Here is a 27513-nt window from a genome sequence, read left to right on the forward strand (position 1 = left end):
AGCTGGGTTTGGGGAAGTCGCATGGCCCAGCCAAGCCAAGCCAGCCCGCCATCACTGGGCAGCCCTCACCGCGGCTCCATCAATGGCCCATTTGAGGCTCATACAGGGGTCCTTTGACAGGGCCGGTTGGACCCACTGAGAGGGCCTATTTGAGCCAGATGCCCAGAAAGGAGCTGGCCCCAGGAAAGAGAGGCTGTGTGCAGGCCAGGCAGGTGAGGGCTGCCTGGACAGACGAATTGTCTCTTGGCGGGAAGGAGAGTCAACAGAATCAAGCCCTTGTGGCTGAACAGGAGGGAGCACCCCAGTGATGCTCAAGGGCTGTGATAGAAGCAGGGACAGTCCCCATCATTGAGTGGGCTCTTCAGTGTGTCATCTCCACGACTCCCCACCTGCCCCACATGCGGTGCTGTGGGGTGATTCTTCCCGAGGCTCAAAGCAGACAAGCCGCTGGCCCAAAGTCACCGTCAGCTGAGGGGCAGAGCTGGGCTTTGACTTGACAGGCCTGATGGGACCTGAGATTCTCCCTCTGGTCATTCCTGGCCCCCTTCAGCCACCTTGCAGGGCAAGCAGAGTTCAGAACCTAGGAAAGCCCCTTGAAGATGGGGACTGAGGTATGCCTGGCACAGAGGACAGGCCTGGCGCAAGAGCCCTGCGCTTGTGCTAGAGGACAGGAGTCCGCTGTGGGTGCAGGGCCCCGACAGAAGGTGATGTGGGAAACGGTCCAGGTGGGGTATGTTGGGGGCATGAACTCAGGCACTGGCCAAGGGGCTGGGTAGATTCATGAGGCAGGGCCTGGATATAGAAGTGAGAGAGGAAGAGGGTCACCAGACTAGGGTCCAGGTTTGGAGAGCATTTAGGGTGGTGGTACCTAGCTCTGACCTGAGGATACAGGACAGGAGACAAAAGAAGATGCACTGAGCTTTGTATTTGTGCTACCTTGGGGACCACGTAATGGGAGGTGCTCAGGAGGCAATTGTGCCTATAGATCTGGAGTCAGGAGAGTGAGGAAGGAGGGAGGTGAGTGCCATCCATGGACATGTGGGTGGGACGTCATGGGGGTGGGGTGTCACCAAGGTTCAAGGAAGTGTTATCCTATTAGCGGGATGCGATGCTGACTAGTGGCCTCCCAGGACACACCCTCACATGAAAGCACACACCTCCTTGCCCTTTCCAGCCTCTGGCTTCCAGCCGGCCCGACTGCTTATAGGGCCTGAGACCAAGACAGCATGTGTGAGGTCTGACGAACCGCGGGAGAGGGTGGTTCACACACACAGAGGCTGCAACCTGAAGGGGCCGTAAACAGGCCGGGCAACCCAGCTGCACTGCGAGAACCCCGGGGCGGTGGGGATGAGTGTACCCATTTTGCAGATGAAGAAGCCATGTCCTGTGTTTCTGGGCAAGTTCTCCAGAGGTCTCTGCTAACTTTTGAAGAGACCAGCAGTTCATGTCCAATCAGGCAATGAAATCTCCAGTTTGTAAAGAAATAGTTTCAAGTCTCAAGAAAAGCAGTTCCCAGGTTAAAGGAAGCTGGGCCTGGGGGTTGTTGGAGCACCACCTTTGGGGGTGAGAAGCAGCTACTTTGGGGCTCTGTGGCCACAGCCCCCTGCCCACTGCTGGCCTGGCTGGGCTCTCTGGATGCCAGCGGTCACATTCCAGCCTCTCTCCTGGGACTCCAGGAGGAAGCCGGCCTCATTAGCCACCAAGAGCGTTTCAATAGGCATTGGGCTTGGCAGGCAGTTGCCAACACAAGGGAGCCACAGCCCTAAACAAACAGAGTCCATCTGGTAAACAGGTTTGCTGCTGCCTCCCTGGCCCAGGTGGTCGAACAGGACACTGACCTCACAGCTGCCTCTGCTCCACGTGCTGGGGCGGACAGCTCGGGCAGGGAGACAGATCTAGAGGTCTGGGGATATGACTACAGGTCAGAGGGTGACTCCAGCCTGGGAGTCTCCCCTCTGATAACTTACAACTGATGACACCACAGTACTTTCAGCCTTGACCTTGCCAGGGCCAAGTTGCTGAAATTTTACATGTTGATGGAACTGAATTCCTGTCAGAGGATTTTGGGAAAAGTTAAGGTTTCTAGGGCGTTTCAGATGGGACAATGGAAGGAATAGAAACCTGCCAGCGATGTCACCGTGTCCTTTCCCAGCGTCTCTCTGCCTGAGAGATAACGTCAGGTGTCGTAGGGAGACTGTGGGAAGGAAAGATTTAAATGTTTCTGGCATTGAATGTCCTTATTGTCCTTACGAAGTCTGTAGGTGAAACAGCCTTGACAATGTAACCTTCCTCGATGGGCCATAGGCAGTTCGTGAGTAACAACGGGTCCAGACCTTGCTCTCAGGTAGTCAAACTCCAAAGGGCATTTTTCCCATCACCCTGCATTGCTGAAGGCGCCACAGGGGAAAGGCCTGGAGAGTAACTACGGGGCTGTGGTTTTGGTGTGCATGTTAGGACCCAGTCCTTCCAGAACTGACCCTGAAGCAGCTTTCTCCAAACTGAAAAGTGCTGTACTTCTTACTTTCTTTCTTTTTTATTCTTTTTGAGACCTAGTTTTGATTTTTTTAGACATATGCCTAGAAGTATTGTTCGAGCATTGCTGGAACACAAGGTTCCAAGTCTATTTTTAATTTTTTGAGGAGCTGCCATCCTGTTTTACGTAGTCGCTGAAATAACAGTGAACAAATATTCCCTTTTCTCCACATTCTCACCAGGGCTTGTTTTAGCTTGTCTTTTACCAGGTGTGGGAGAGGCTATCACATGGTTTGATTTGCCTTTCTCTGATAAGTAGTGAGGCTGAGTGTCTTTTTATGTTCCTGTTGGCCATTTGGATGTCTTCTTTGAAAAAATGTGTATTCACTCCCTCTATCCATTTTTGAATTGGATTTTTTTAAAGTATAGTTGGTTTACAATACTGTGTTAGTTTCAGGTGTACAGCACAGTGACTCAGTTATACATATTATTTTTTCAGATTATTTTCCATTATGGGTTATTATAAGATATTGATATTTTTCCCTATATTATACAGTAAGTTCTTGTTGCTTATCTATTTGATATATAGTAGTGTGTATCTGTTAATCCCATACTCCTAATTTATCCCTCCTCCCTCTCCCTTTTGGCAGCCATAATTCTGTTTTCTATGTCTGTGAGTCTGTTTCTGTTTTATAAATAGATTCCTTTGTATTATAAAAGTGCTGTGTTTCCTTGTCAACGCCCTGCCCTCCCCCCACCCTGTTTTGTGCCCATATATACCACCTGAGGTGGGTAGTATTCTTAGAAGCCACCAATTACCTATGACCTTGTCTAATTCTCTCCACTTGAGTATGGGTGGAGCCTGTGAATTGGATGGGATAGTCATTCCTTGGATTGGGTTATGTTACCTGGCAAGTGGACTTTAAGAATGGGAGATTATCCTGGGTGAGCCTGACCTGATCAGGTGATCCCTTAAAAGGGACTGGGCTCTTCCAGATGAGGGGACTCTGTATGGGAGAGATCTGAAGCATGAGAGGCCTTGGGGGAGATCACATGACAAGGAACTGTGGTCCTGGGAGCTGAAGGGCCTCTTGGTAAAAGCCAGCAAGAGAACGAGGGCCGGAGAGGGTGCTCAGTCTGACAGCCACAGGAGCTGAATTCTGCCAACCACTGTGTGAGCTTGAAAGAGGGTCCTCAGCTCCAGAAAAGAACAAGGCCCAGCTGACAGCTTGATTTCAGCCTTGTGCGGCCCTGAGGAGAGAACCCATATTTCTGACTTACAGGACCTGTGGGGTACTGTATTTATGCTGTTTTAAGCCCCTAAGCTTGTCACAAAGCAATGGAAAAAACAAAACAAAACAAAACAAAACAAATAAACGCACCACCCCTCTCTGATTTGGAGGAAGTTTCATTTTGTCCCCTTTCAATGTCTGAGTGGTGCCGCAGCCACGATCCTGCATGTCTGAGGTCTTGGTCAGTGCAGATCCAGAGTTCTGAGACTGAAGGAAGAACAGGTGAGAAACCTGCTGTCTGCACATCCTCACATGCCCCGGGTAATCCAGGGGCTCTGCTTTGAGGCTGAGGGGAAAGCAGCAGGGGTTTCAGGCAGCACGAAGAGAGGTTAGGTACCTTGGAAAATGGGGGAGAAAACTGCTCGGCTCTGCTAGCCGGAGGATGGTACTAAAATCGGAATGCAAATTTTTGAAAGGGGAAGAGACACATTGAGATGCCCCTGGGAGCCGGCAGCAGGCTGGTGAGGGGCTGAAATCCCCATGCTGTAAAGGATGCTTGTAGGAAATGAGGAGGTTTTCATTAGGAGGCATCAAATCAGCGGGGGTGTGGTCACCCTGGGGGAAGGGCTCCCTCTCAGCGCTTGGATGGGATACTCTGGGGAGGGGCAAGCTCCGGGTCCAGGGGGTGTTTCAGCATAGGTCAGACAACAGCTTTCCAGAGACGGAGAGAGAATTTATGTTTCATAGAGAAAGCTGGGTGAGATGGGTGGTTTAGTTACATCAGAACCACCTGGAAAGCTTAGAAATGCAGATTCCTTGGGTCTGGATGGAGCCTGGGAATTTGTATTTTTTTTTTTTTGAAACACCTTAACCAAACTATATTGACAGTTTGGGGGTAACTGAAGGATGTATGAAACAGAGAGTAACTTGCAAATGCAGCTGTGTGAGGATTCTGCTCAGTGACCTGTAGATCGCAGCTGATCCAGGGGTCCCCTATGGACACCTCCCTTCCTTGCCCTCACCTGTCCTGCCTGTCAGGGGCCTGATCTCCCCCATCTCCAGGAGGGCCCCAAACACGTCCTCATCTTGGACACCCCACTTGAGAAAGCTTTGCCTTTGCTTTGCTTAAGTTTCCCCCCAAAGCAGATCCTGAGACGAGGACTTGGGAACAGTTTATTTATTTGGAAGGTGGTCCCAGGAAGTACAGCAAGAGAGGAAATGAGGCGGGGAAGAGCTAAAAGCCAATAAAAAGTGCTTCAATAAACAGGTCACCTCAGTGGGCAACTGGGGCTCCCTCCTCCTGGGGACCCCCCGAGGAACTGTGAGGCACACGTGTCAGGACTGTCCAGCGGGCAGTGGGGAACCTGGGGTATTGATCCACAGTTCCCATCCTTCGCTGGCTGAGGCTTGCCCTGGGGGGTCCTCACTGCCAGTGTTCAGGAGAGCGGCCACTGCAGCTGTAGGTGAACTTAGCGATGGGCTGAAGGGTCCTGGCACATGAGCTGGGTCTGCTAGCGTTCCCGGTGCTAATCTAAGCCCTTGCCTCCTAATGCTCATTCCTCCTTCCGGAGTGAATGACAGCAGGAGCCACCCCACACGGAAAGCTCTAACAGCGGCCACAGTGGTGTGGGCTGAACCCCTGGCCCCAAGAAGGCATCCCCCATGGGTGGCCTCTGCATTTTTAATAACGTCTCCAGGTGAGTATGACGGGTGGCCAGGCTGGGTGCACTTGTATCTAGGTATCTAGAAGACCTTCGAGTTTCCTTCAGAGCCTGAGGTTCACGGTTTGGATAAAACGAGTCACCGTTTATTGAGTACAAACCAGTAACGAGCTACTATGGATGGTGGAGTCCGCCTTCTCATGGTCTCGTGGGGCCAGACTACCCAAGACCAGTGAGGAAAATCTGAAATGGAACCTGCTGCGACTGGGATAAAATGTGCTTGAAGGAGGCTGAGGAGGGAGAGACTCATCTGGCGGCAGAGAAGAGAGGATGACAGTGCAGGGGGGACCAGCAGTGGCCTGGAAAAGGTGGCAAGAAACAGGGTCTCAAGGGCCTTATATGCTCAGCTAATTTTGAATTTTCAAGTAGAGGTAGTATAAGGCCAGCAGAAGCTGTTTTGGCTTGGGGAGGGTGACAGCGTGTGTCCTGCTCACTAAATACCCACATCCCCCTCCTTGAATCACTCCATCCCTAGGCAGAGTCAGGTGATGGGTGCTCCTTGTCTCTCTTTTGTCTACGTAGCTGGAGACAAAGACCTTGGAAATTATGGGCTAGCAAGTTGGAGGCAGCTTTGGGGAGGGCTCGTCTAGCCCTGGACTGTGTTACAAGAGAGAAACAAACCCTTGTGTTGAGCCACTGTGATCTGAGGGCTTGCTTGTTACTGTAACGTAGCCTTTTCCATACTGACTAATACAAGAAGGCACTGTGTAAATAGTAAACACTGACATTGGCACTGAGATCGCAACATTACAGACGTGAAATCAAAGAACAGAAAAACAAAGGGAGTCACCTGATGTCAACACAGCTGGCAGGAGACAGAACAGGGGCTCAAACCCAGCTCTGTTTGATTCCAAAATTGTTTCACTTCATAGGAACCCTGTGTCTGGCATGTGCGCCAACGGCAAAATGCAAGGTAATTTTTTGGTGATGTGTGTGTGGATGAAAAAGTTAAATTTAACTAGTTTTGAATCTATTTGAAAGCATATTGGAATAAACAGGTTAACTGTACATCAAGCCAGTGATTTCATGGCTGTTATTTATTAAGAGGGGGAAAATTTTTTTTCCAAAAGTGAGTTGGTTTAAAGTTAATTAATGAGAAAGATTTATCAAAAGATAGTAAAAGTATATGTGGATCCAGCAAACTGGGATGATGATTGGAAGGACGAAGGAGCCAGGTGGCCCTGGACCACGCTGCACTGAGAGGTACCCAGGTTTGCTCTTTAGGAAAAGAACTGAGCTTGGAGCACAGGAGGGGAAGTCCTGTGAGCTTTCCCCCGACCCGCACTCTGCCCAGGGGCCTCTCACTTGGTCATAATTCTCTTGGATAAAACACTAAAGGCCTTAAGTTCCTGGAAACCTGAGGTTTGTGAAAAAAGGAGAGGGAACAGGGGGAGCCCTTCACGGCTGCCTGTCTAACTAGGGAGCAGCCTCGATGAAGGCCCATTGATGCATTTTTTTCTCCTTGGCCAATACGGGCCACACTGTTCCCGATTTTGATTCCTGGGGAAAAAATGTTTCACATTTTAAAAACACAAATATTTATTTTCTTTCCTCAATGTATATACTGAACTTCCAGGTCTCCCCCCCTGCACTCCCCCAAGCCCTTGCCCCGCTATGGAATGTGAAAGCTGCCCTTTCTGGGGGAGCCCACCTCTGTTCCTGCAAACTTACCTGTAGCATATTTCTGTGGCTCCACTAATGAGCGAAGTGACACAGAAAAGGCACTTGTGTTCTGAGGAGCCCATAGAACTGCTATTCAGAGACGGAGCTGAAAGAGCTGTTTCACGGGCCCCCCTGCTGCCCTGGCCAAGAGGGCTCTGTACCCTGGGCTCTGGCACAGCCCTGTCTGTCGGGGAGGGGGCGGTGGGCGAGGAGACTCCAGCTCACGCTCTGCTCATCCACCTTCAGTGCGGGGTTGGGGGCGGGGGTGGGGAGCCCTGTGCCTCTCTCGCCACCCATCGCCATCGCCCACCCTAGTCTGACCTTTGTTAATTACCATGGAAATAGACCCAGTTTCTCATTAGTTCCTTCTTTTCATTCATTTCTTCATTTGCTCCCCCGATACCCTGTGCCAGGCACCACACCAGGTCTGAGGGGTTCACTGGTGATGGAGACAGGCAAGACCCCTGCTTGGAGGGAGCAGACATCCTCTGGGGCAGGGGGCAGGGGGTGGTGGGGGTGGGCAGGTAACACATTCATAACACAATTTGGGGAAGTGATATGGGAGGGCCACAATGACCATGCGCTGCGGCATCTCTTGGGGAAGAGAGTTCGATTTACAAGTCGTAGCGAGAAAATAAATCAGCAGCTTCAGCTGGTTTTGGGAATTGGGGAGGGCTGTGAATAAATAAATGAAAATAAAATTGGAAAAGTCAGAAGGAAATGCTTTTAACTTCCTTGTTCTCTAAAACAGGGGCAAAGGGGAATGAGACTTGAGTTCCGAGCTTGGCTCTGCCCCTCAGCTGGCTGGGTGGCTTCAGGCAGGTCATGAACCTCTCTGGGCCTCAGTTTCCTCATCTGACAAATGGGCTAATATTGTTGGCTCTGCTGACATCACAGGTTAGTTGGGGGAACAAAGGAGCCAGAGACTGCCGAGTCCCTTGTGGAAGGGATGGTTACCATCATCATTGCTGAAGATTGTGACAATCTTCAGCAATGGGTCTCCTGTGCCTGGCAATCACTTTTTAAAAAATATCTATATATTTCCTTCTATTGAGGTATTATTTATACAGAGTGAAGTGCACTGGTCTTAAGTTATTAATGGTTATACCCCCAGAATGGTGATCATTCTCTGACCTCCATCTTCACTTCCAGCCTCTCATTGCCTCCTCACAGTGAGGCAGGCAAGCCAAGAGCTACCGTTCCCTTGCCATCTCACATGGTGACAAGCCGAAGCTCAGAGAGGCTAAGTCACCAGCTCCAGGTCACATAGCTGGTGAGCAGCAGAAGTGGGTTTGAAACTGGCTCCCCTGGGTCTCTCAGGTGGCCAACCCCACACACTTTCCACTCTATCCCATCAACCACTGGACCCAGATGCAATGGTGGGGACCATTCCTGTTTCTTTATTTACAAGCCTTTGTTTTTGCCTCCTCTGTGCAGACCCTGGGCTGGGCCCCGTCGCAGAGGCGAATCAATTGGATGCTTACCCACTAGTGGTTGAGTCAGACAATGCTCAGAAGCACAGGGTGAGGGTTCTAACCCAGGGGAGCTGGGGGAGAGAAGAGCATGAAGACCCCTCCACCCGCGTAAGCAGGGTGACTGAGAGCACCAGCCTGGGGCCCTCTCCTGGCCTTGACACTTCTTAGCTGTGTGACTTTAGACAAGTTATTTCACAATTCTGTTTTTCAGTTCCTCATCTGGGAGATGAGAGTAATACCAGTCATTGCCTCACAGGGTTGTCAAGGGAATTAAACGAGATTGTTCATAGAAGTTGGCTCCTCCAATCAATCCTGGGCAGTCTGAGGCACAGAGAGGTGGAGTAACCTGCCCATAGTCACACAGGCCGTAGAGAGCAAACCCATGTCACTGGGTCCTTGGTCTACGCTTTCAGCCGTCTGCTCCACTGCCTTGCCCTTGCTGAGGGCTCGTGTACATGTTCGATCCAATGTGACCTTGAAAGATTGTTAGGCGGAGGGTAAGCGGGAGGAACGGGCATTTGGGGCAGATGGTTCTTTGTGGGCAAGGGCTTGAGGGGGCCTCTGAGGCCCAGGTGCGGCTGGGGAGGAGGGTATATGTGGAGAGGCAGCGGACAGCCGAGGCTGGACACGGGGAAGTGAGTTCATTGAGGAACCTGGGGTTGGAACCGGAGGTGTGAGAAGGGTCTGAGTGTGGGATGAGGGTGCGGGGCAGGGCTGGGGCGCCAGGCCGCTGGACTCAGGTTTCCCTGGGCTTGGAGTGGTGGTTTCGGGTTAGTGTAGGCTTGGGGCCCCATTGGAGCCACCCTCCACCCACCTGAGATTTCCTGGATTCGGGCTGCAGCTTCTGTAGGCAAAGGAGCCCTTGTGGCTGGAGGGGCCTCCGGGGCCCAGGCCAGGCGGCTCCCTCCCTCTCCCGCACACACACCTCCATTCAGCCTGGCCCCGCCCCCAAGGGGTCCGCCCCCATGTCCGTGGGGTGCCGCTTGGCTGGGAGGCTGGGCGGGCAGTGAGGTTGATAAGACCTGGACCCCTCTGCCCCCTACAACTGTGCTGCTGCCGCCCGCACTGCTGGAACCATGAGGGTGACCTGGGGCCCCAGCCTCGTGCTCTGCGGCTTCCTGCTGCTGCTGTTCCAGGCCCCACGCGTACTTGGCCTCGTCCCCCTGTCCAGAGGTGAGGAGGCCCATGTGAGTTGGGGGACCCTGGGCACTGTGACAGACAGAGGCTTAATGGAACCCAGGATGGGGAGAGGCACTGGGAGGCAGGGGTGGTCTGCAGGCTGGCCCAGGAGCAGACAGAGATTGTGACATTCACAAGGGCCAGGGCAGGGGTGAACCTCAGTCTGTTCTGTCTGGGGCCTGAGTGGCTTCACAGCTCCTGGGCTGCCCTCAGGGACCATGGCCTTCTGGGTGGCTGAGGGCAGAAGCTGTCTGGGGAGCCCGCTGATGTCTGGAGCAGTACCAGGCCCAGGGCTCAGCTCACAGCTCTCTGATGAGTGCAGATCTGGGAGGGGGGAGACAAGATGACATCCCCCTCTTTGGCTAGCCCTCCCAGCACGTCCCGGATTGGGCTCCCTACAAGCTGTACCACCCTTAGAGTTTCAGCCTAGAATGCCCAAGTCCTCCTGTACAGATGGGGAAACTGAGGTTGCAGAGGGGAGGACCTGTCTAAGACCACAGAATGAGAAAGTCTTAGAGCCTCTTGGCTCCTAATCCACTGCTCTATGGTGTGGCCACTTCCCTTGCCCTCTCTGGGCCTCAGTTTACCCATTTGTAACCTCAGCTAGTGGGGACAGGGAACCAGTTGCAGGCTGGTTTCTGAGGTCCCCTGAGGAACTCTGATGCCAGGGCCTAGGGCATTGTGGCTGGGGGCTGGGGCAGTCTCACACACCTTGCCTCTCCTGATTCCTTCTGCATCCCCACTTGGGAGCGACTCAGTGTTGGGCGGAGAGGGTGGGCCTCTGTACTGAGCCTCCCCCCAGCTGCAGGTCCGGGTTAGTGATAACATCAAGCATTAAGCCTATTCTCCCGACCAGAAAGAACAGGGAAGCTTCAAAGATTCAATGACCTGCCCAGGGCCGTTGAGTGGCTGAGCTGGGATTCAGACCCCTCTTTGCCTCCCTCCAGCTCCAGGCACTGCCCAGCACTTGGTGCTGGCTCCCTGGCTGTCTGGAAAGACATCTCTCCTTGCGGGTGTGTCTAGGGTGCCCACTTAATCAGGCTGCCAAGGTGGCCACCAGGAACCCCCGCCCTTTTTCCTGCTCTTGGACACCAGCTGGCAGGCTCTGCCGGGCCAGCTGGGTTCACTCTGGTGATTCGCTTTGATGCTCAGATGAAAGAGGCCATGTTGATGGGTGCGGCATTGACCTTCAAGGCTGTGCCTGCCCTCGGGCCCACACTCAGTGCCCTCCTGCTCAGCGAGGGGAAGGAGCTGCCCCTCATTTATGGCAGCCCCTCTGGGCTGAAACCTGAGAAGTGAGGCTATGTCATCTCCTTTGCTGCCCTGACACCCCATGTGCCCAGCTCTGTGCTAACACCCTGAAAGCACTTTTGCTTGTCCTCAAAGGATCCAGTAAAAAAGTGATCATCTGCTCATTGTACAGATGGGAAACTGAGGCTCAGAGAGGTGAAGGCACCATTCAAGCCTCTGTCTTTCCCATGGGGTTGAGCCGGGGGGCCTCTGGCAAGTTGCTTGGCCAAGCATCTTCCGCACTGACAATAGGACCAGCCAGCCTGGCTCACTTCCCGCCTACCCTGCCTGAGGCCTCGGGGCGAGACCTGCGTGGCCGTGGGTGCTTTGCTCCCTTGCCTCCATCCAGTCTCCTGACCTTTGCCCTCTATTCTTTGCCTTCACCCCCCCCGCCCCCTCCCAGGGCACCTCTGCCGGACCCGGCCCACGGATCTGGTGCTTGTTGTCGACAGCTCACGCAGCGTGCGGCCTGTGGAGTTTGAGAAGGTGAAGGTGTTCCTGTCCCAGGTCATCGAGTCGCTGGATGTGGGGCCCAATGCCACCCGCGTGGGCGTGGTCAACTACGCCAGCTCCGTGAAGCAGGAGTTCCCTCTGCGGGCCCACAGCTCCAAGGCCGCGCTGCTGCAGGCCGTGCGCCGCATCCAGCCGCTGTCCACTGGCACCATGACGGGTCTGGCCATCCAGTTCGCCATCACCAAGGCCTTAAGCGAAGCTGAAGGCGGTCGCCCCAGGTCCCCTGACATCAGCAAGGTAGGGCCCCGCCCTGCTGGGATCCGCTGTTTGTAGGCTCCCATTGTGGGCTAAGAGCTCTGCCTGCTTGCATGTTAATTCTTACGACACCCCTCCCAGGCGGCCATTTGATAGTTGGGGAGCAACCTAACTAAGGTGACTGGCCGAGCTGGGACTCGAACTCATGGTCCCCCACCCTCTGACCCAGGAGCCTAAGGTCTCTGGGTAGCCCTTGATTCTTTCAGTTGAGTTGACCTTGGCTCCCCAGCCATCCTGAGCTCCCCTAAGGCAGAGACAGTCCAGATGCTTATGTGATGGTTAAGGGTGTGGACACTGCCACCAGCTTGTCTGGGGTCAAGGCCCCTGCTTCACCACACCAGCTGTACCACCCTGGGCAGTTAACTTCATCTCACGTGCCTCAATTTCCCCACCCACAAAATGGGAGTAACTACACCTTCTCAAGGTCTGTTACGAGGATCAAATGAGTTCACGGGCATAGAGGGCTCAGAACAGCACCTAGCACCTCATAATGCCCACGTAGGCATTAGTGATGTCTTTATTTAATAACCCTTGGAGGGCGAGGACTCAGGAGAACCAAGATATGCTCCCCAAGTTGCACAGTCTGGGAGGCCTCCAGGCAGAGTGCTGAGCGTTTCCACAGGTCTTGTACCCCCATGGTAATTTTTCAGGATTCAGCCCAGGGCCTGGAGCCTGCTCAGGTGCCCTCTCCCTGTCCTGGTCAGCAGTCCTCACACGAGCTCCTGCCCCTCTGCATCACAGCCTGAGCAGTTCCCATTTCCCTGCCCAGGCCCGCAGCCTAGGGCAGTACTCTTTCCTATCCCCCTCCACACCCAACTCTTTGGCAGGCAGTGCATGCCTGACACTTGAGTGTTGAATGATATGATCCTGCACAGAGGTGGGATTCCCATTTTACAGAAGAGAAAACTGAAGCATAAGGTATTGAAGCAACTTGCCCAACTAACAAGTGATGGAAGGACTCACAGACAATAATAGCACATGATCTCAGCCATCACAGCCCTCAAAGAAATGATGTATCAGGCAGCCTGCAGGGCCCATTTGATGGGGAACATTGACAAGGTCTGATCTGAGGTTGGTCGTGATAAAAGGATGTGGTGGTCCCCAGTGAGCCTAATGGAGAGGTAGTGAAGGGATGGTGGTGACATCTGTAATTGTGGTATCTCCAGAGTTAACCATTTCACTCCTGATCGGGCCAGTGGCCTGGGCTGGGCAAATGAGGGGAGTTCCTCCAGCTGGTGAGACAGAGGGTCTGAGGGAGCTGGCACCAGACGTTAGGTGTCCAGCCTGGCATTCACCTGTGGGAGGCTCCTGCAAGGTGGATGGAAAGTCCCAAGGAGGGATGGAAGAGGAACAGTGGGGACCACAGGAATATGGCAGCTCATGGCAGTGAATAGTCATGGCTCTGTTTTCAGTGCCAGGGGCCTAGGCCTCTGGAGGGCATGAGATTGTGCAAGATCACTCCTAAGGGGGCAAGAGTAATGATACAAAAATAATAGCTGCCCCTTCCGGGCTTCTTACCATGCATCATCTCACGCGGACCTCGCCACAACCCCTTTCTCCAGATGAAGGAAGGGAGGCTCAGGAAGGTGAGCTGCGACTCTTGGAGCCGTATTTCCAGCCCAGACCTGCCTTAACCACTATACTACAGGTAACCGAGACAGGGAGTCAGGCACCCAGGCCAGGCGTGGGGAGCAGGAATCAGAAGCAGACCCAGGTCAGAAGCAGAAAAGCAGCCAGCGGGGGCTGGATGGAGTTCCAGGCTCCAGCAGAGCTGCGAGGACCTGACTTCAGGGCAGGCTCAGATAGAGGATGGTGAGGGCCAGGCTCAACGCCAGGATCCCCTCCTGTCCCCCCATCCAGGGTATAAAGCACAGGAGCCTTGTGGGAAGGGAAGTGTTTTGCTTTTAGAAAAGGGCAGGTAGTATGGAGGGAAGAATGGAGGGAGGAAACGTGACATCTTTCTTCACTCCTTGGGTGGCTGTGCGGGAACCACCTGCCTCGTGGGAGGAAGTGCCATTCCTTAGCCTCTGCCTCCCTCCGGTGGTCAAAGGGTAGAACTGCATGGTGCTGGGCGCACAGGTTTCGCCCTGCCGTCAAGGGTCCCAGTCAGATGCGGGAGACAAGGCCCTGTCCTCAGATGGTCACAGAACAGCCTGCCCGAGGGAGGAGAAATCCAGACGCCCTAGTCAGCCACGTCTCTCTCTCAGTCAGAGGAGCTCTGTCTCCTCTTCTGCTACCCAGGTTCTACTCCCTGGGGCGAAACCCTGGCGGGGAGATACACCTGACACCAGGTAGCCGTAAGACTGGGACAAGCCACTCCGTCTCTCCGGGGCAAACTCCTCCTCTGCCAACCGTCCCGGGGTCTTACTGGAGGGCCAAGCGCCCCCCACCACCCAGTGCGGGGTGGGAGGCCCCGGCCTCACATGCGCCCCGCGTGTCGCAGGTGGTCATCGTCGTGACGGACGGGAGGCCCCAGGACAGCGTGCGGGACGTGTCTGCGCGGGCCCGGGCCAGCGGCATCGAGCTGTTCGCCATCGGCGTGGGCCGCGTGGACAAGGCCACGCTGCAGCAGATCGCCAGCGAGCCTCAGGACGAGCACATCGACTACGTGGAGAGCTACAGCGTCATCGAGAAGCTGTCCAAGAAGTTCCAGGAGGCCTTCTGCTGTGCGCGGGGCGGGGGATGGATCAGGCTCGGGGTGGCGATGGCGGAAGGCGGGTGGAGGACAGTGGGTACCCTCCGGCGTCTGGGAGGGGCCAGGGCAGGGACGGGGCTTGGCAGAGCTGGGGGCGGGGCTTAGAGTGTCAGCGGGGCAGGGCCTGGGCGGGGCTGTGGCCTATACAGGGTGGGGACTGAGATGGAGCCAACACCGGGGGCGGGGCCACGGCTGGTGGCAGGGCCTAAGTGTGTTTGCGGCAAGGTTGGAGGTGGAGCCTTGGCCAGATTGAGGTAGAACCAGCGCCCGGGGCGGGGCCAGGGTTCGGCGCGGCCTGATCTGCGGGCGAGTCCCAGCCCGGAGTTAAGGGAGTCGGGGAGAGGCGACACCTAGGGCCCTTTTTGTGGTAATGTCCTGGTAGGAAGGAAACCAGTAAGGGGAGGGCCTAAAAAAGCCTATGCTATTTGGATGTGGAGGGAGGGTGAGGAGCTGGGGTGCCGGAGCCTTAAGCGGTGTGGGAGGGTCCGAGAGGCCTGGGCATTGAGCAGGAGAAAGTTCAGAGCCTTTTACAAATAAGAGGTGGGCCTGTGGGAGGTCTTTGGGACGGGACTAGTCAGAAGTTGCAGTCTCCAGAAGAACAGGGGCAGGGGCAGGGTACGGACCTTTCCGCATTTATAAAATGGGTCTAAGACGAGCATGAATCTAATTGTGAGGATTCAAGGAAATAATGCCCAGTGGTATTTTACAAATACCTGCTGAGCGCCTTCCCTGTGCTGTGTTCACTGCTTCATGCACCACTCTGGACACTTGGAATACAGCAGTGAGGACAGGGGATGAAAGGTCCCGCCCCCGTGGCCTAGACCCCTTTAGCAGGAAGTTTTAGTTTATTATCAGCAACTTCTCCAGGGGTGTGAGCCCTGCTGCAGTGATTCTGGCCCTAGGCTGAGCGTCTGGGGCCTGGACCCCACCCTGTTGGGGGCCTCAGTTGCCCTGAACATGGGAGGGGCCATCCTGGCTGAGATGCCCGAGATCCTGTGACCGTGAGATTCTGAGTCTCCCCTTGTCCCCACAGTGGTGTCAGACCTGTGTGCCACGGGGGACCACGACTGCGAGCAGGTGTGTCTCAGCTCCCCAGGCTCCTACACCTGCGCCTGCCGCGAGGGCTTCACCCTGAACAGTGATGGCAAGACCTGCAATGGTCAGTGGGTTAGAAACAGTCCAGCTCAGGGAGGGTGGGGAAGGGGGCAGGGCCTTGGCCAGGACCCAGGAAGCCCACGGGAGCCTCCCTGCACTTTGCCTCTGGACCAATCTGCAATGGCGATAGATAGAGGCTTTCTAGAGTTTGGTGTCTGCACAAAGTTCTCTCCTGACTACTGTTCCTCTTTTTGTCCCAGAGGGTGGTGGGTTTAGTATGGTGGAAGGAGTGACGTAATCCTGAGTTCAAAACTTGGTGCCACTACCTCTGAGCTGTGTGATTGAGCAGCTTTTAGAGCTTCAGATTTCAATGCTGTAAAACGGGGCTTCATGGAGGGAGTTTTGGGGATGATCCTCCGTACAGATCTTGGGTGAGGTGGGTACCTAGCCAGTGGCTGGGATGGGTGATCACGTCCTTCCACGTTGTCTCCCTGCCTCCCCGCCCTCCCCAGTCTGCAGCGGTGGCAGTGGCGGTGGCAGTTCCGCTACGGACCTGGTCTTCCTCATTGATGGATCCAAGAGTGTGCGGCCGGAGAACTTTGAGCTGGTGAAGAAGTTCATCAACCAGATCGTGGACACGCTGGACGTGTCGGACAAGCTGGCCCAGGTGGGGCTGGTGCAGTACTCGAGCTCCGTGCGCCAGGAGTTCCCGCTGGGCCGCTTCCACACCAAGAAGGACATCAAGGCAGCGGTGCGGAACATGTCCTACATGGAGAAGGGCACCATGACTGGGGCTGCCCTCAAGTACCTCATCGACAATTCCTTCACCGTGTCCAGCGGGGCCAGGCCTGGTGCCCAGAAGGTGGGCATCGTCTTCACTGACGGCCGGAGCCAGGACTACATTAATGATGCTGCCAAGAAAGCCAAGGATCTCGGTAGGTACTGCCTGGACCCTGAACACCACCGATGGCCAGGGGTACACGTAGAACAGCTCAACTATAGTTTATCTTAGTGTCTGTCCTGATTAGTGCCCTAAGCCCAGGTTCAGTGTGAATGAGGAGTGGTTGGTTTGTCCAACTCTTTCTTGTATTGATGAGAACACTGAGGCCCCAGAAAAGTAAGTGGCTTGTTCTGATGGCCCTTTAGTAGGTGAGGCTTGGAACTTTTCCAGTTAAATGTTCCCAAGAACACAGCAACTGTTGGCAGGCAGCCCCACTTTGGGACAAGCCTGAGTCTCAGTTTTATCACCTATTAAATGAGGATAATAATAACCACCAGAGGGATGGTTATGTGGGTTACATGAGATCACAAAGTTCCCGGTGCAGGGGGTTAGGACAGGTCTGACATACAGTAGAACCTCAGTAAACGTTGATTTCCTTGATGTCTTTTCCCCCCAGTCATTGTGCCTGCAATTCTAGCATCTGCCACCAGGAGGTGTCTGGTGTGGATTGCCTGGGTGTTCTCCAGGAGGCTCAGCCTGGCAGCCTGTCTCCATGGCTACCGTTACTCAGCTTGTTCCTCTTGGCAGGCTTTAAGATGTTTGCCGTGGGTGTGGGCAATGCCGTGGAGGACGAGCTGAGGGAAATCGCCTCGGAACCCGTGGCCGAGCACTATTTCTATACGGCTGACTTCAAGACCATCAACCAGATTGGCAAGAAGTTGCAGAAGAAGATCTGTGTGGGTGAGTGAGGCCAGAAAGGGTGTTGATGGGAGGGCAGGTGGGGCTCTGGGTTGGGTGTGTGCGTGTGGGGAGCCATCCTGGAACTGGATGTGGGTGGGGAAAACAGGAGCTGGGGCGGCACCAAGAGTGGGCAGAACCCGGAGGAGGGCTGGCCGGTCCGACTTTCATGACCAGCGAGCATATATTGGATGCTCTTACACAAGCGGCACTGTTCTCAGAGCTCTCCAAATATTAAATCATTCCGTCCTATTTGGTAGGAATGTTATTATCCCCATTTTACAGACAGGAAAACCAAGGCCAAAGAGATGGAATAACTTAATAATGGGAGGAGCCAGGATTTGAAACTTGCTACCTCCCCTGATCCTCGCTGGTGACCTCATTACTGGTCCCCAGTGATAAAGAGCATGAATTCCAGAGTTTGCATGTTTGCTCTGACACTAACTAGCTGTGAACCATGGGCAGGTTCTGTTACTTCTCGAGGTCTTCATTTGTAAAGTGGGGTTAATGACTTAAAACCCAAAGAGTCGGGGTGAGGAGTCACCAAGATGACACAGAGGCCCCCGGGAACAGTGTCCTGCACGTGGTAGGTGGTCAGCGTGGGGATGCTGCTGTTGGTGTTCTTTGTCAGGGCTTTGAGGCAGAAAGACGTTCAGGGGTTGCCCCCTCCATCACTCCTGGGAGCTCTGTCTCAAAAACTCTATGTGTCTCTCTGCCTTCTTACATCTCCCAGGCCCCATCCTTCCCCAAGACTCCCTAGTCCTGGCCCTCGGCAGTGACTACCCAGCCTCTCCCACCTCCCAGGCAACCACTCACCATCACCTTTCTCTTCTCCCACTTCTGTCCACCCCAGAGGAAGACCCGTGTGCCTGCGAGTCCCTTGTGAAATTCCAGACCAAAGTGGAGGGGCTGCTGCAGGCCCTGACCAGGAAGCATATCCTTTCCCAGAGGACGCTGCGGGGTGGGGGGAGGGGCAGGAGGATGGGCTGGGGGAGGGCACTGTGGGGAGAGGACAGAGCTGTGCGCCCCTGGCTGGTGGGGTTGGGGTGGGTTCCTCTTTGCCTGCCTCCTGCTGAAGACAGGCTGGAGCCTGGCCCGGCAGGCTGGCACCAGCTTTGGTACTGCCCCTGCTAAAGCAGAGGCTCCTCGGGCGTAAACAGAGAAACTGAGGCAGAAGCCAAGACCTAGACACGGGATACACACAGAGTCCCGGATGTACTCAGGACATGGCGCCCATGGGTTCCCCATTTCCCAGGCTCTCGGTGACATGAACCCCACCAGTCTCCACTCAAATGGGGCTAGGTCCCAAACAGCTACCCTGGCTCAGGCGGGACCAGGTGGGGGACCCAGCAGGCTTGAACCTGCAACTGGGTGGGGCTGGGCTTTCTGGGCTCGCTGTGACTGCCTGCTTATTTTTGGAGGTCACCATTGTGAGGGCTGTGGATGGATAAATTTTGATGTTGGGGTGAACACACGCTATAGAGGGGAGTGAGAGAAAGTCTTGGGGGGGTCCCAACTGCAGGTGCCACCCCCATCACTGCTCTGCTCTGGTCAACCTGCCCCTCTCCTTAACTCCTGGTCCACTGGAAGCTGTGAGTAAGCGGCTGGCCATCCTGGAGAACAGAATTGTCTAAGGCCACCTGTCCCCCACGGCCTCTCCATCTCCTCGCCCCAAGCGCAGGTTACAGAGTCCTGCCTGTGTCCCCGAGAGCCCGAGTTTAGTCTAGCTTTGCCATTTCAGCAATGGTGGGTTGGGAGGTGGGGGCCTGGGATGGCACCAGGCCCCTCCCTCACCCACCGTCCTGCGAGCCTGGGGGGAGTGTGTGTTTGAGTGCGTGTGCTGGGAGTGTGTGTGTGTTTGGGAGCATGTGTGTGTGTGCCTGAGGGCAGGCGTGTGTCTGGGAGCAGGGACGCGTGTGCATGAGGGAGAACACGGGGGTGAGAGTGAGAGGGATGGCGTTTGCTTTTTTTTTTAATCAAAAGCTTAATATATTCCTATTTTTTTAGTCCACCCTTTCTTGACTGCGAGTGCTGTGAATCACTTTTCTTGTTTCTCTGTTCCCTTTTGAAAAACAATTAAATGTGATTAAGCACTAAAAGAGGCCAGAGGCAGCGTGATTATTTAGGGAGCAGGAAGATGGATTGGTGGGGGTGGCAGGTGAAGGGACCGATTGCAGGACAGCCACAGTGGTGGTAACAGGGGTGACAGCCACGACTTCCAAACCGGCTCCCATTTGTCCTGCTTTTTCAATGACAAATTCACTGACGCCGCCTCATTTCATCCTCCCAGTGACCTTACCCAGAACAGTCTTGAGTCATCCCCATTTTACAGATGGGAAAGCCGAGCATTTGAGTGATGAGAGAACTTGTTGGAGAGACAAGGCTTGAATCTAAGACGGCAAGACATCAAAAGAAAAAGGCTTCAGAGAAGAAGGGCGAAGACACCAGATAGAACCATCCCCTCATCCATCCATCCATCCATCCATCCATCCATGCAGACAACAAACAGAGGATGTGCCCTGCGTCAGGCAGTGGGGAGATGGTGGCCGATGGGACAGACACAGTCCTGTCCTTTAAGGGACCTCAGTTGAGCAGAACGCTCTTTCACCCTCATCCCAGCTGGAGGAAGAGAGAAAGAGTTTAGTTTGTACCAGAAGCCCCTGGGGTGAGTGTGTGTGTGTGTGTGTGCATGTGCCTGTGAGACTCAGGGTCCTGGCCTGAGCCTGGGCTGGCCCTCCTTCCCCTGCCCGTCCCCACACCCCCTTGGAGTCCTCTCTGTTGCTTCCTTCTGTGTAGGGAGCCTCAGCCCCCAACACAGACAGCTGCAGCCCCCGCCTTGGGAACAGCACAAGGGAAGTCTTTGGCCTCCATGACCCCCGGACCCTGTCCTGGGCCCCTCTGGAGTCTCAATCCCTCACCTCCCAGAAGGGGAGCTTGGGTGATTTTCTGAACCCATTCTTGTTTAATGGGGCATTTTTAGCATTAGTACTCAATTCACACTTGAAGGCATGTAAAAGGTTTTTATAAGAAGCTCAGATCATCCTGAAAGATCTCCCTTAGAGGCAGTTCAAGGAGGTAAATAACACCACCAGCAGCACCGGAGCCACATCAGTACAACAGCTCAACCTCATAAGAGTAATGTGAACGTCACACTACCACCTGGGACCTCGCCATCACCACACACACCTTTTGCCGAGTCCTTTGTCTGTTACGGCCCTGGGCAAGGATTTATTTCTGCTGTCCCTGGAGGCTCCTTGTCACCGCCCCTGTGGCCATGGCTCAGCCCACACTTCCTGTCTTCTAAGATTATCCCCACTCCCCTCCCCCAGCACATGGGGGCGGCGTGGCAGTACATACCTGTTGGTGCAGGGTCACCCTGCCTCCTGGACTCAGCTGATTGGTTAGTGGGGTCATGTGACCCAAGCTGGGCCAATCAGCCTCTCTCTTCTGGGAATTTGGACACGGAGACCTTCGTTACCTGGCTGCAGGTGCTAGAGTTGTGTGGTCTCTCTCTTATTCCGGCTGTGCTGGAAGGCTGAGATGGGGGCTTCTGTCCTCAGGAAAGAGAAAAGCAGCATTTGCTAGGTTGCTGATGGTTTTCTAGTCTGTTTCAGTTATCTACTGCTGCGTAACAAATCACCCCAAAACTTAGTGGCTTAAAACAGCCACCTCTTCTTGTGTGATTCTGTGGTTTACTGGGCTCAGTTGGGTGTTTCTTCTGCTCCATGTGGTACTGGCTGGGGCTGCTGTGGTTTGGGTCTCAGTCAGGCTGAAACATCTGGCACCACTCGCTCACGTGACTGCAGCCTCGGTAAAGACAGCTGCCAGGTGAGGTCTCTGTCTTTGGCTTTTTATTTATTTACATCCATTTACACTGTTGCTGCAATTTCTGGTGCACAGCATAATGTTTCAGTCTCCATATATGTACATATATTCCTTTTCTTTCTTTCTTTTTATTTTTTTTTGCATTTTATTTATTTGGGTCTCTGTCTCTCTTTGCTTTTCGCTCTCGCTCTCTTTACCCAAGGAGTACCAGAGCCTTACTTTCTCCACATGCACTCTCCAGCAGGAGGAAGTGGACTATTTACATGGCAGCTCAGGGCTTCCAGAAGATTCTTGGGTCTGAGACCCCAAATTGGCACTGCATGACTTTCAGCACATTTTGTTTGTCAAAGCGGTTATAACCCTGCTCAAATTCAAGCAATGAGGAGATAAACTTCACCTCTGCATGGAGGGAGAGTGACAAGGAATTCATGGCCGTTTTTAATCTACCACATGGGGTCATTCACTGGTCCGCCTGCTTGGGCCTGGCCACACTCCCTGCCTGGCCACACATGAGACACCCAGGAAACTGCAGCAAAGTTAAACACGGTCCAGTCAGTTTCTATTTCAGGGAAGGCAAAAGCCCTGACTTGGCTGTCCTCTCATGTCTGTGTCCTCCCACCTACGTGGGGACCTTTGTGTCCTGGTTCTCAGCTTTCAGACCACCCTGACTTCTAGCTCCTCAGCTGCCTGGGAGCTTGCCTTTCCACCTGCATCCCCCAGGCTACATCCTTGGAGGAGAACTACCAGCCCCGCCCCACAGAGGGTTGCAGGGTGTGAGTGAGTAATGGGAAAGCACTCAGCACATCACCCACCCACATTTTACATCCAAAGTGGAGCTAGTGCATCACTGGTGCCCACTGCAGGGTGGTTTCCTGGCCGCAGGGGTACACCCAAACCTGTCAGATTCCTACACACTTCTCTGGCTCCCATCTGGTACTGATGTCCTTCGAGATGCTGTGGCCACCTGGCCTCCAGTGGCTGTGCCACCTGGGGCACCTGTTACCTGCTGGGATGCCACCCCAGAGTGTGCACCATGGCTCTCTGCAAGCCTTCTGCTCCTGTGACATGTTAATAGGTGCCCACCCCCAGCCCCACCAGGAGGCCAATACTAGACAGCCTTCTCTCTGCTTCGGGTGGTGCCAGCCTGATCGCCAGGGCTCAGGAGGCAAGGCGAGGAGGGTATATGAGTCTGCAGGCTTCCAGGGACAGCAGCCGGCTCCATCACTCAGTCATGCTGCAAATGTTCATACCACACAGTCCTTCTGGGCAATAGAGGGGAGAACAAAATAGACAGAGGTCCGTGTGTTCATGGGCTGACATTCCAGCTTCACTTATTTCTGTGTGAACCTGGACAGGTCATCCCACCTCCCTGTGGGCCTTAGTTCTTCATCTGTTAGCTGGAGAGATGGCCAAAAACAAGAAGTCAATGGAGAGAAATCTCCCAAGAAGCACACGGTGTGTCCTCAAAGACCAGAAGCTGTTGACGCTTCTCTGATGAAGTCAGACGGGATTGTTTGACCCAGCAGCAACTGTCTGGCCTGGCAGGGACCAAGCATCAGACCTCGAGTTTCCAGGAAAGGTCCACGGAGAGGTGATAGCAGAGGGGGGGAGCAGCCCTGTCTTTGGAGTCACACAGCCCTGGTGTGAGTTCCCCGTGGCCCCCTTGCCTTGAACAAACTCTTTCACCCTCTGACCTCAGCTTCCTCAGCAGGAAACAGTGCCCTTCTGGCAGTGATCATGCTGAGGTGCCTGGACAGTCAGGGGGCGTGGCAAGGGTGTGGTCAGCCCCAAAGGGCTCCCTGGAGGAGGCGGAAGAGGTGGATTTGCAAGTAGCAAGAGGGCTAAACTTGTGGTGGGGGAAGCCCTGCAGGGAAAATCTGGAAAGTGGAGTGTGTGGGAAGGGAGGGAGAGCTGAAAAGGGGCATATGGCTAGGGGGGAGGGAAGGGAGCTGAGAGTCAGGGCTGTAAGGACAGTTCTGGTCTATTCCTCCCTCCTTCCCTCCTCCTTTCCTCTCTCCTTATCTTCTTTCCTCCCTTTCCTCCATCTTTCCACATTTATTAAGCATCGCAAAAGGCCAAAGCATACACCAGGCACTAGGGACAAAATGGAAAATGTCTGCTGGTCATGGTGCTGACAGTCTGGTGGAGCAGACAGACATTAGACAGAGAGGTACACCGAGACTCCGGCTGTGACAGCAGACAGAGGAATTAGGGTGTTGACGAAATAATCAATAAACCATCTGTCATAGGAGTAGAAAAGAGATTTTTTTGAGCCAAACTGAGGTCTATAGCCCGGGAGACAGTCTCTCAGCTAACTGGGGAACTGCTCCGGAGAAGCATGATTTTCGGCACAGCTGTATGTCTTGCCAGAACAAAGAACATTAAACAAATCAGGGTACATTCCTTCAAGGTTTCAAAATAAACAGACCAGCATGTACACAGCGAGTCAGTACATCCTTAGTACCTGGGAAAGGAGTCTGATCACAGAAGGAGTTACCAGCATTGGAGGCACTGAAGGTCCCGATGAATACTTCCAGTGACCCCAGGAGGCAGCATTAGTGTCATGTGTCTTCGCTGTGATGGGACTTGTCCGAGTCGGTGGAGGAACCGACTCCTCGGTTTAGCCAGTGCTGAGGCCTTGCTTAGGAACAGGCCGTACTTAGCTCTGCTGCCTGTGATATTAATGTCAAGCCCAGGGCACACAGTAGGCGCTTAGAAGATCCCAGTGGTCTCTGTCCCCCCCGTTACCTGCCTGGGCAGTCAGCAGGCTCACAGTATGGCAGGTGGTGGACCTGGCCCTGGAGGAGCCTGGGGCGGGATCTTGGTGGGCAGAGGGGGCCAAATTGGACCCCAAAGGAGGGGGCTGGTGGGAGCCAGGCAGGGTGTAAGCGTCCCACCAGGCCGGCTGGGGCTGGAGAAGGTGCTGCACGTGGAGAACGATCAGAGCCCAGTGGGAGGGAGGGGCCCGCGGGGCGAAGGCTGCGGCAGGGCCCAGCTCAGAGACTTAGAACTGCTGGACCCGAGGCCCCGCTGGGCTGGGGGTCTGAGGCCTCTGGGGCTGGGCCTCAGGACTTCGCATGAAAGCAACACGCGGAGGGGTGTGTGCTCAGGACGCAGCCGTTTTGCAGGGGGAGGGCTGCTTCCTGTGCCCAGTGTTCCTGCCTGAGGACTTCCATGGCGGGAGGGAGAGTGTGGGACAGCTGGTGGGAGAAGCAGGGAGGTCAGTCCCCCGAAGACTGGCCCACAGACACCAAGGGTCAGAACCAGGGGAGTTAGGGCTTCTGGTTGCAAGTGAGAGAAACGCCACAGCAACCAGCTTAAGCCTAAGAAGGGAGTTGAGGGGGTCCTGGGACTGAAGGTGCTGGGGGAGGGGGCTGGGCTCAGCGATGCCTTCAGGCCTCCGTCTCTCTTTACTCTTGACTCTGGTCTCCACCACCATGCCCTCAGGCCCAGGCAGGCCCTTTCCTCCAGAAGGTCCCACACTTCAGACTGATACCCTGCCACCTCCAAGTGTAGGAACGTTCCCTGAATTCAGTCCCGTGAGCTCTGATGGGTCCTGTGCTCACCCTTGACCGATCACGGTGGCCACGGTGATGCAAGGCTGTAACTGGCCGGGCTTGCGGGCTCTGCCCTGGATGGTGGGTGGAGTCAGCTGCACGAGACCACCCAGGACTGAGAATACTGAGCAGTGATTCTTCAAGGAGAAGGAAGGGCTGTTAGATGCCAGGCCTGGGTGCAGGGTGGGCAGAACCGACCCCTATCCTCCACAGGTAGGGGCAGGGAGGGCGTGGAAACCCTGCTGGGACAGTTCCCCGGGACACCATCATTTTTCCTGGCATGGGGGTGGGGAACTCGCTCTTAAAGGACAACGTTGTCAGGCTCCAAGGGAGGCAGGGGATGGCATCTCAGGGTCTTTCAAACCCCAACTCCTGCCGCTAACTCATCTCAGTTCTGCCCACAGCGACTCCAGGTCCTCACGCGGCCCACCCTCTCCACGTCATTCCCACGTCTCTCTCTGCTTTCAGTTTCATTAACAGAGGGTTATAAACGAGTCCCAGAGAGAAGGAAAAGCAGCATCTCCCCAGGGCAGCTGCAGTCTATTGGCAGAAGGCAAGTTCCCTTGTAACGGATATTTTTGTTTTTTCTGATTTTTGTAGAGATAAACAGGAGTAAACTAATTAGGATTTTTTTCTCTTTCTTTCCTCTGGTCTTGGAGGACAATGGGAGTCTCCTGGCCCCCACGGTGAATTGGTTACCAGGTTTCAATAAGGGGTTTGTCTTTGTAATTACAGTTCATTAATGGATTTACAAGGGACGGAAGATGGCAAAGTCGGCTCAGGGGATTGTTTTGCATTTCTCCTGTTTTAATTACATGATTTTCTCCAGAACCAATGCACTGTGAAAAATGTCAGGGAGGGGGGGTCCCAACACCCCATCTGTTCCAGATGCAAATGCAGTTAATACAAGAAGAGGCAGGAGCTGCTCAGAGACTTCCTGCTACCTGAGTGTGGACCCCCTCCCCTCTGAGCTGCTGCGCTGGGGGAGGGGGATCGGTCATAATCTGGGTATGTTGACCTAGGGAGGGGACAGCTCTGCTCACTGGGGGCTTGGCAACCTTTGTGTATTTGGGGTCGGAATCAGATTTAGGTCACCGACTGAGTTACCTTTTTTTGATCATCCACTAGGTGCTTGGTCATCTACACCTAATTTCTAATTCAAACTTCTCAGCAATCCTTTTAGTAGATTTGCTTCACAAACGGAGAAACCAAAGCTGCCAGATGTAAAGTGTCACCCAGCCCATAAGTGGCAGGGCTGGGATTTGAACCCTGGAATCTCTGGCTTCAAAGTCAGGGCTTTTTCCAAAACTTCATCTCTGAGGTTCAGACTCACAAGGATGAAAGGGGGTTTTAGTCCTTTCTCCACAGGTTGGGACCATAGCAGGTTAACTGGATTTCCTGCTTTGTTCTTTAGTCTACTGCACACTGACACTGGAGTAATGGTCCTATGGTGCACAATGATCAGGTAACAACCCCACTCAAGAACCTTCTCTGGCTCCCTATTAGCTCCAAGATAAAAGTCTAAGTGGTTGAACATTCTAGGTGCTGTACAGTCTGGTTTTTGCTCAGGCCTGTTGGAAAACTAATTTTCTAATATTCCCACTCACCTTTTGTTACCACCTGGGTGACCCAGTTTCCATTTCCCCCTGACTCTGGTCAAGAAAATCTCAAGGACTGCCTTGGACCTTGGAGTTAGTAAACGATTGTGGAAGAGTGGAAATCCCCTGGGGTTGCTATGGCGGAATCTGGCCACAGGATGGCACCATCGGCCCAGGAATGGGGTGGCCAGGCTAGTGGTTTCAGGGGGATGGGGTTCAGCAGCCCTTACTGTGAGCTGGGCTAGTTCCGTCACTGGTCACACTCAGTAGCACCTAACCTAATCCCTTTAAACCACCCCCTCCCTCCTGCACACAGAGGCTCCCAAGAAAGGCAGCGACCACTCTCCAGGGGAGACCGGGGATGTGGGTCTCCTCTGAGATGGTTGTTACCTCCCACTTGAATCACTCGCTCCGAGATGCCCGGCAAAGGGCCTGGGCGGGAGCCACCTCTGGTCTCCCAGGGCCAGTCCAGGGGCTTTGCTGGACTAGGGGTGGCAGCTCAGACCTGGATGATAGGGAAGGGTTGGGACTGAGTAGGAACACCCCCAGGAGGCATCTTCCTGTTCTCCCACCCTCTCTTGTTCCTGTGGGCAATGGTCAAGTCTTCTGTCCCTAAATCAGGATATAAGTGTCTTCAATCTCAAAATAACTGCAGCTTGAGGGGTGGGTATTAGAGATCCCGAAGTAGAGGTGCTAGGGTCGGGGGCTCTAAGTCACCTCCGCAATCCAAAAGCTGGGGTGAGTCCTTGTGCTGTGTGACTTCAGACACATGACTTCCCCCCTGGGTCTCAAGTGTGCTCACCCAGGAAATGGGGAGAACAGTTCCCACCTCGCTGAGGCGTGGAGGTGGAAACAAGACCGGGTGTAAGTGCCGAGCCCAGGGCGAGGTTGCCCGAGAGCTCAAGAGGCATCGTCATCGGCGTTTGGGTCCAGGAGCCGCATCTCCTCCACATCAAGAACGATCCTTTCCTCCCTCATCGAAAACCTGCTAACAGGTCAGGATGTGTCCCCTCCCATCTTCCTCTCAGGTTCCAGGGCCTGAAGTGGCTCTTTTCTGTCTGTCCCCACCCTGTGTGAGGTGTGAGCGGCTGCCCTACTCAGTGACGGGGTGTGTGGGGTCTGCAGGGGGACAGTCTAGAGGGTGGCCGCTTGCTGTGCCCAGACCTGGGTGTGAGGCTCCTCACTCAGGCCCCATGTGATGGCAAGTCTTTCCCTCCCTGAACCTTGGGCACGCAGAGGCACATTGTCCACGGGGACTGCACGTGG

General features: G+C 54.3%; 1 protein-coding gene across 1 annotated transcript; it reads left to right on the forward strand.

The window, feature by feature from the left end:
- Positions 1 to 9452: 9452 nt before the first annotated feature.
- Positions 9453 to 19355, forward strand: MATN1 (matrilin 1). The gene is made up of 8 exons (XM_074377005.1): positions 9453 to 9735; positions 11435 to 11781; positions 14243 to 14465; positions 15528 to 15653; positions 16102 to 16524; positions 17118 to 17270; positions 18121 to 18200; positions 18851 to 19355. The coding sequence occupies exons 1-8, from the start codon at positions 9639 to 9641 to the stop codon at positions 18899 to 18901; spliced, it is 1500 nt and encodes a 499-aa protein (XP_074233106.1). The 5' UTR covers positions 9453 to 9638; the 3' UTR covers positions 18902 to 19355.
- The last annotated feature ends 8158 nt before the right edge of the window (positions 19356 to 27513 follow it).

The sequence above is a fragment of the Camelus bactrianus genome, chromosome 13 (assembly GCF_048773025.1).
Source record: "Camelus bactrianus isolate YW-2024 breed Bactrian camel chromosome 13, ASM4877302v1, whole genome shotgun sequence".
In the NCBI taxonomy this organism is placed as follows: Eukaryota; Metazoa; Chordata; class Mammalia; order Artiodactyla; family Camelidae; genus Camelus; species Camelus bactrianus.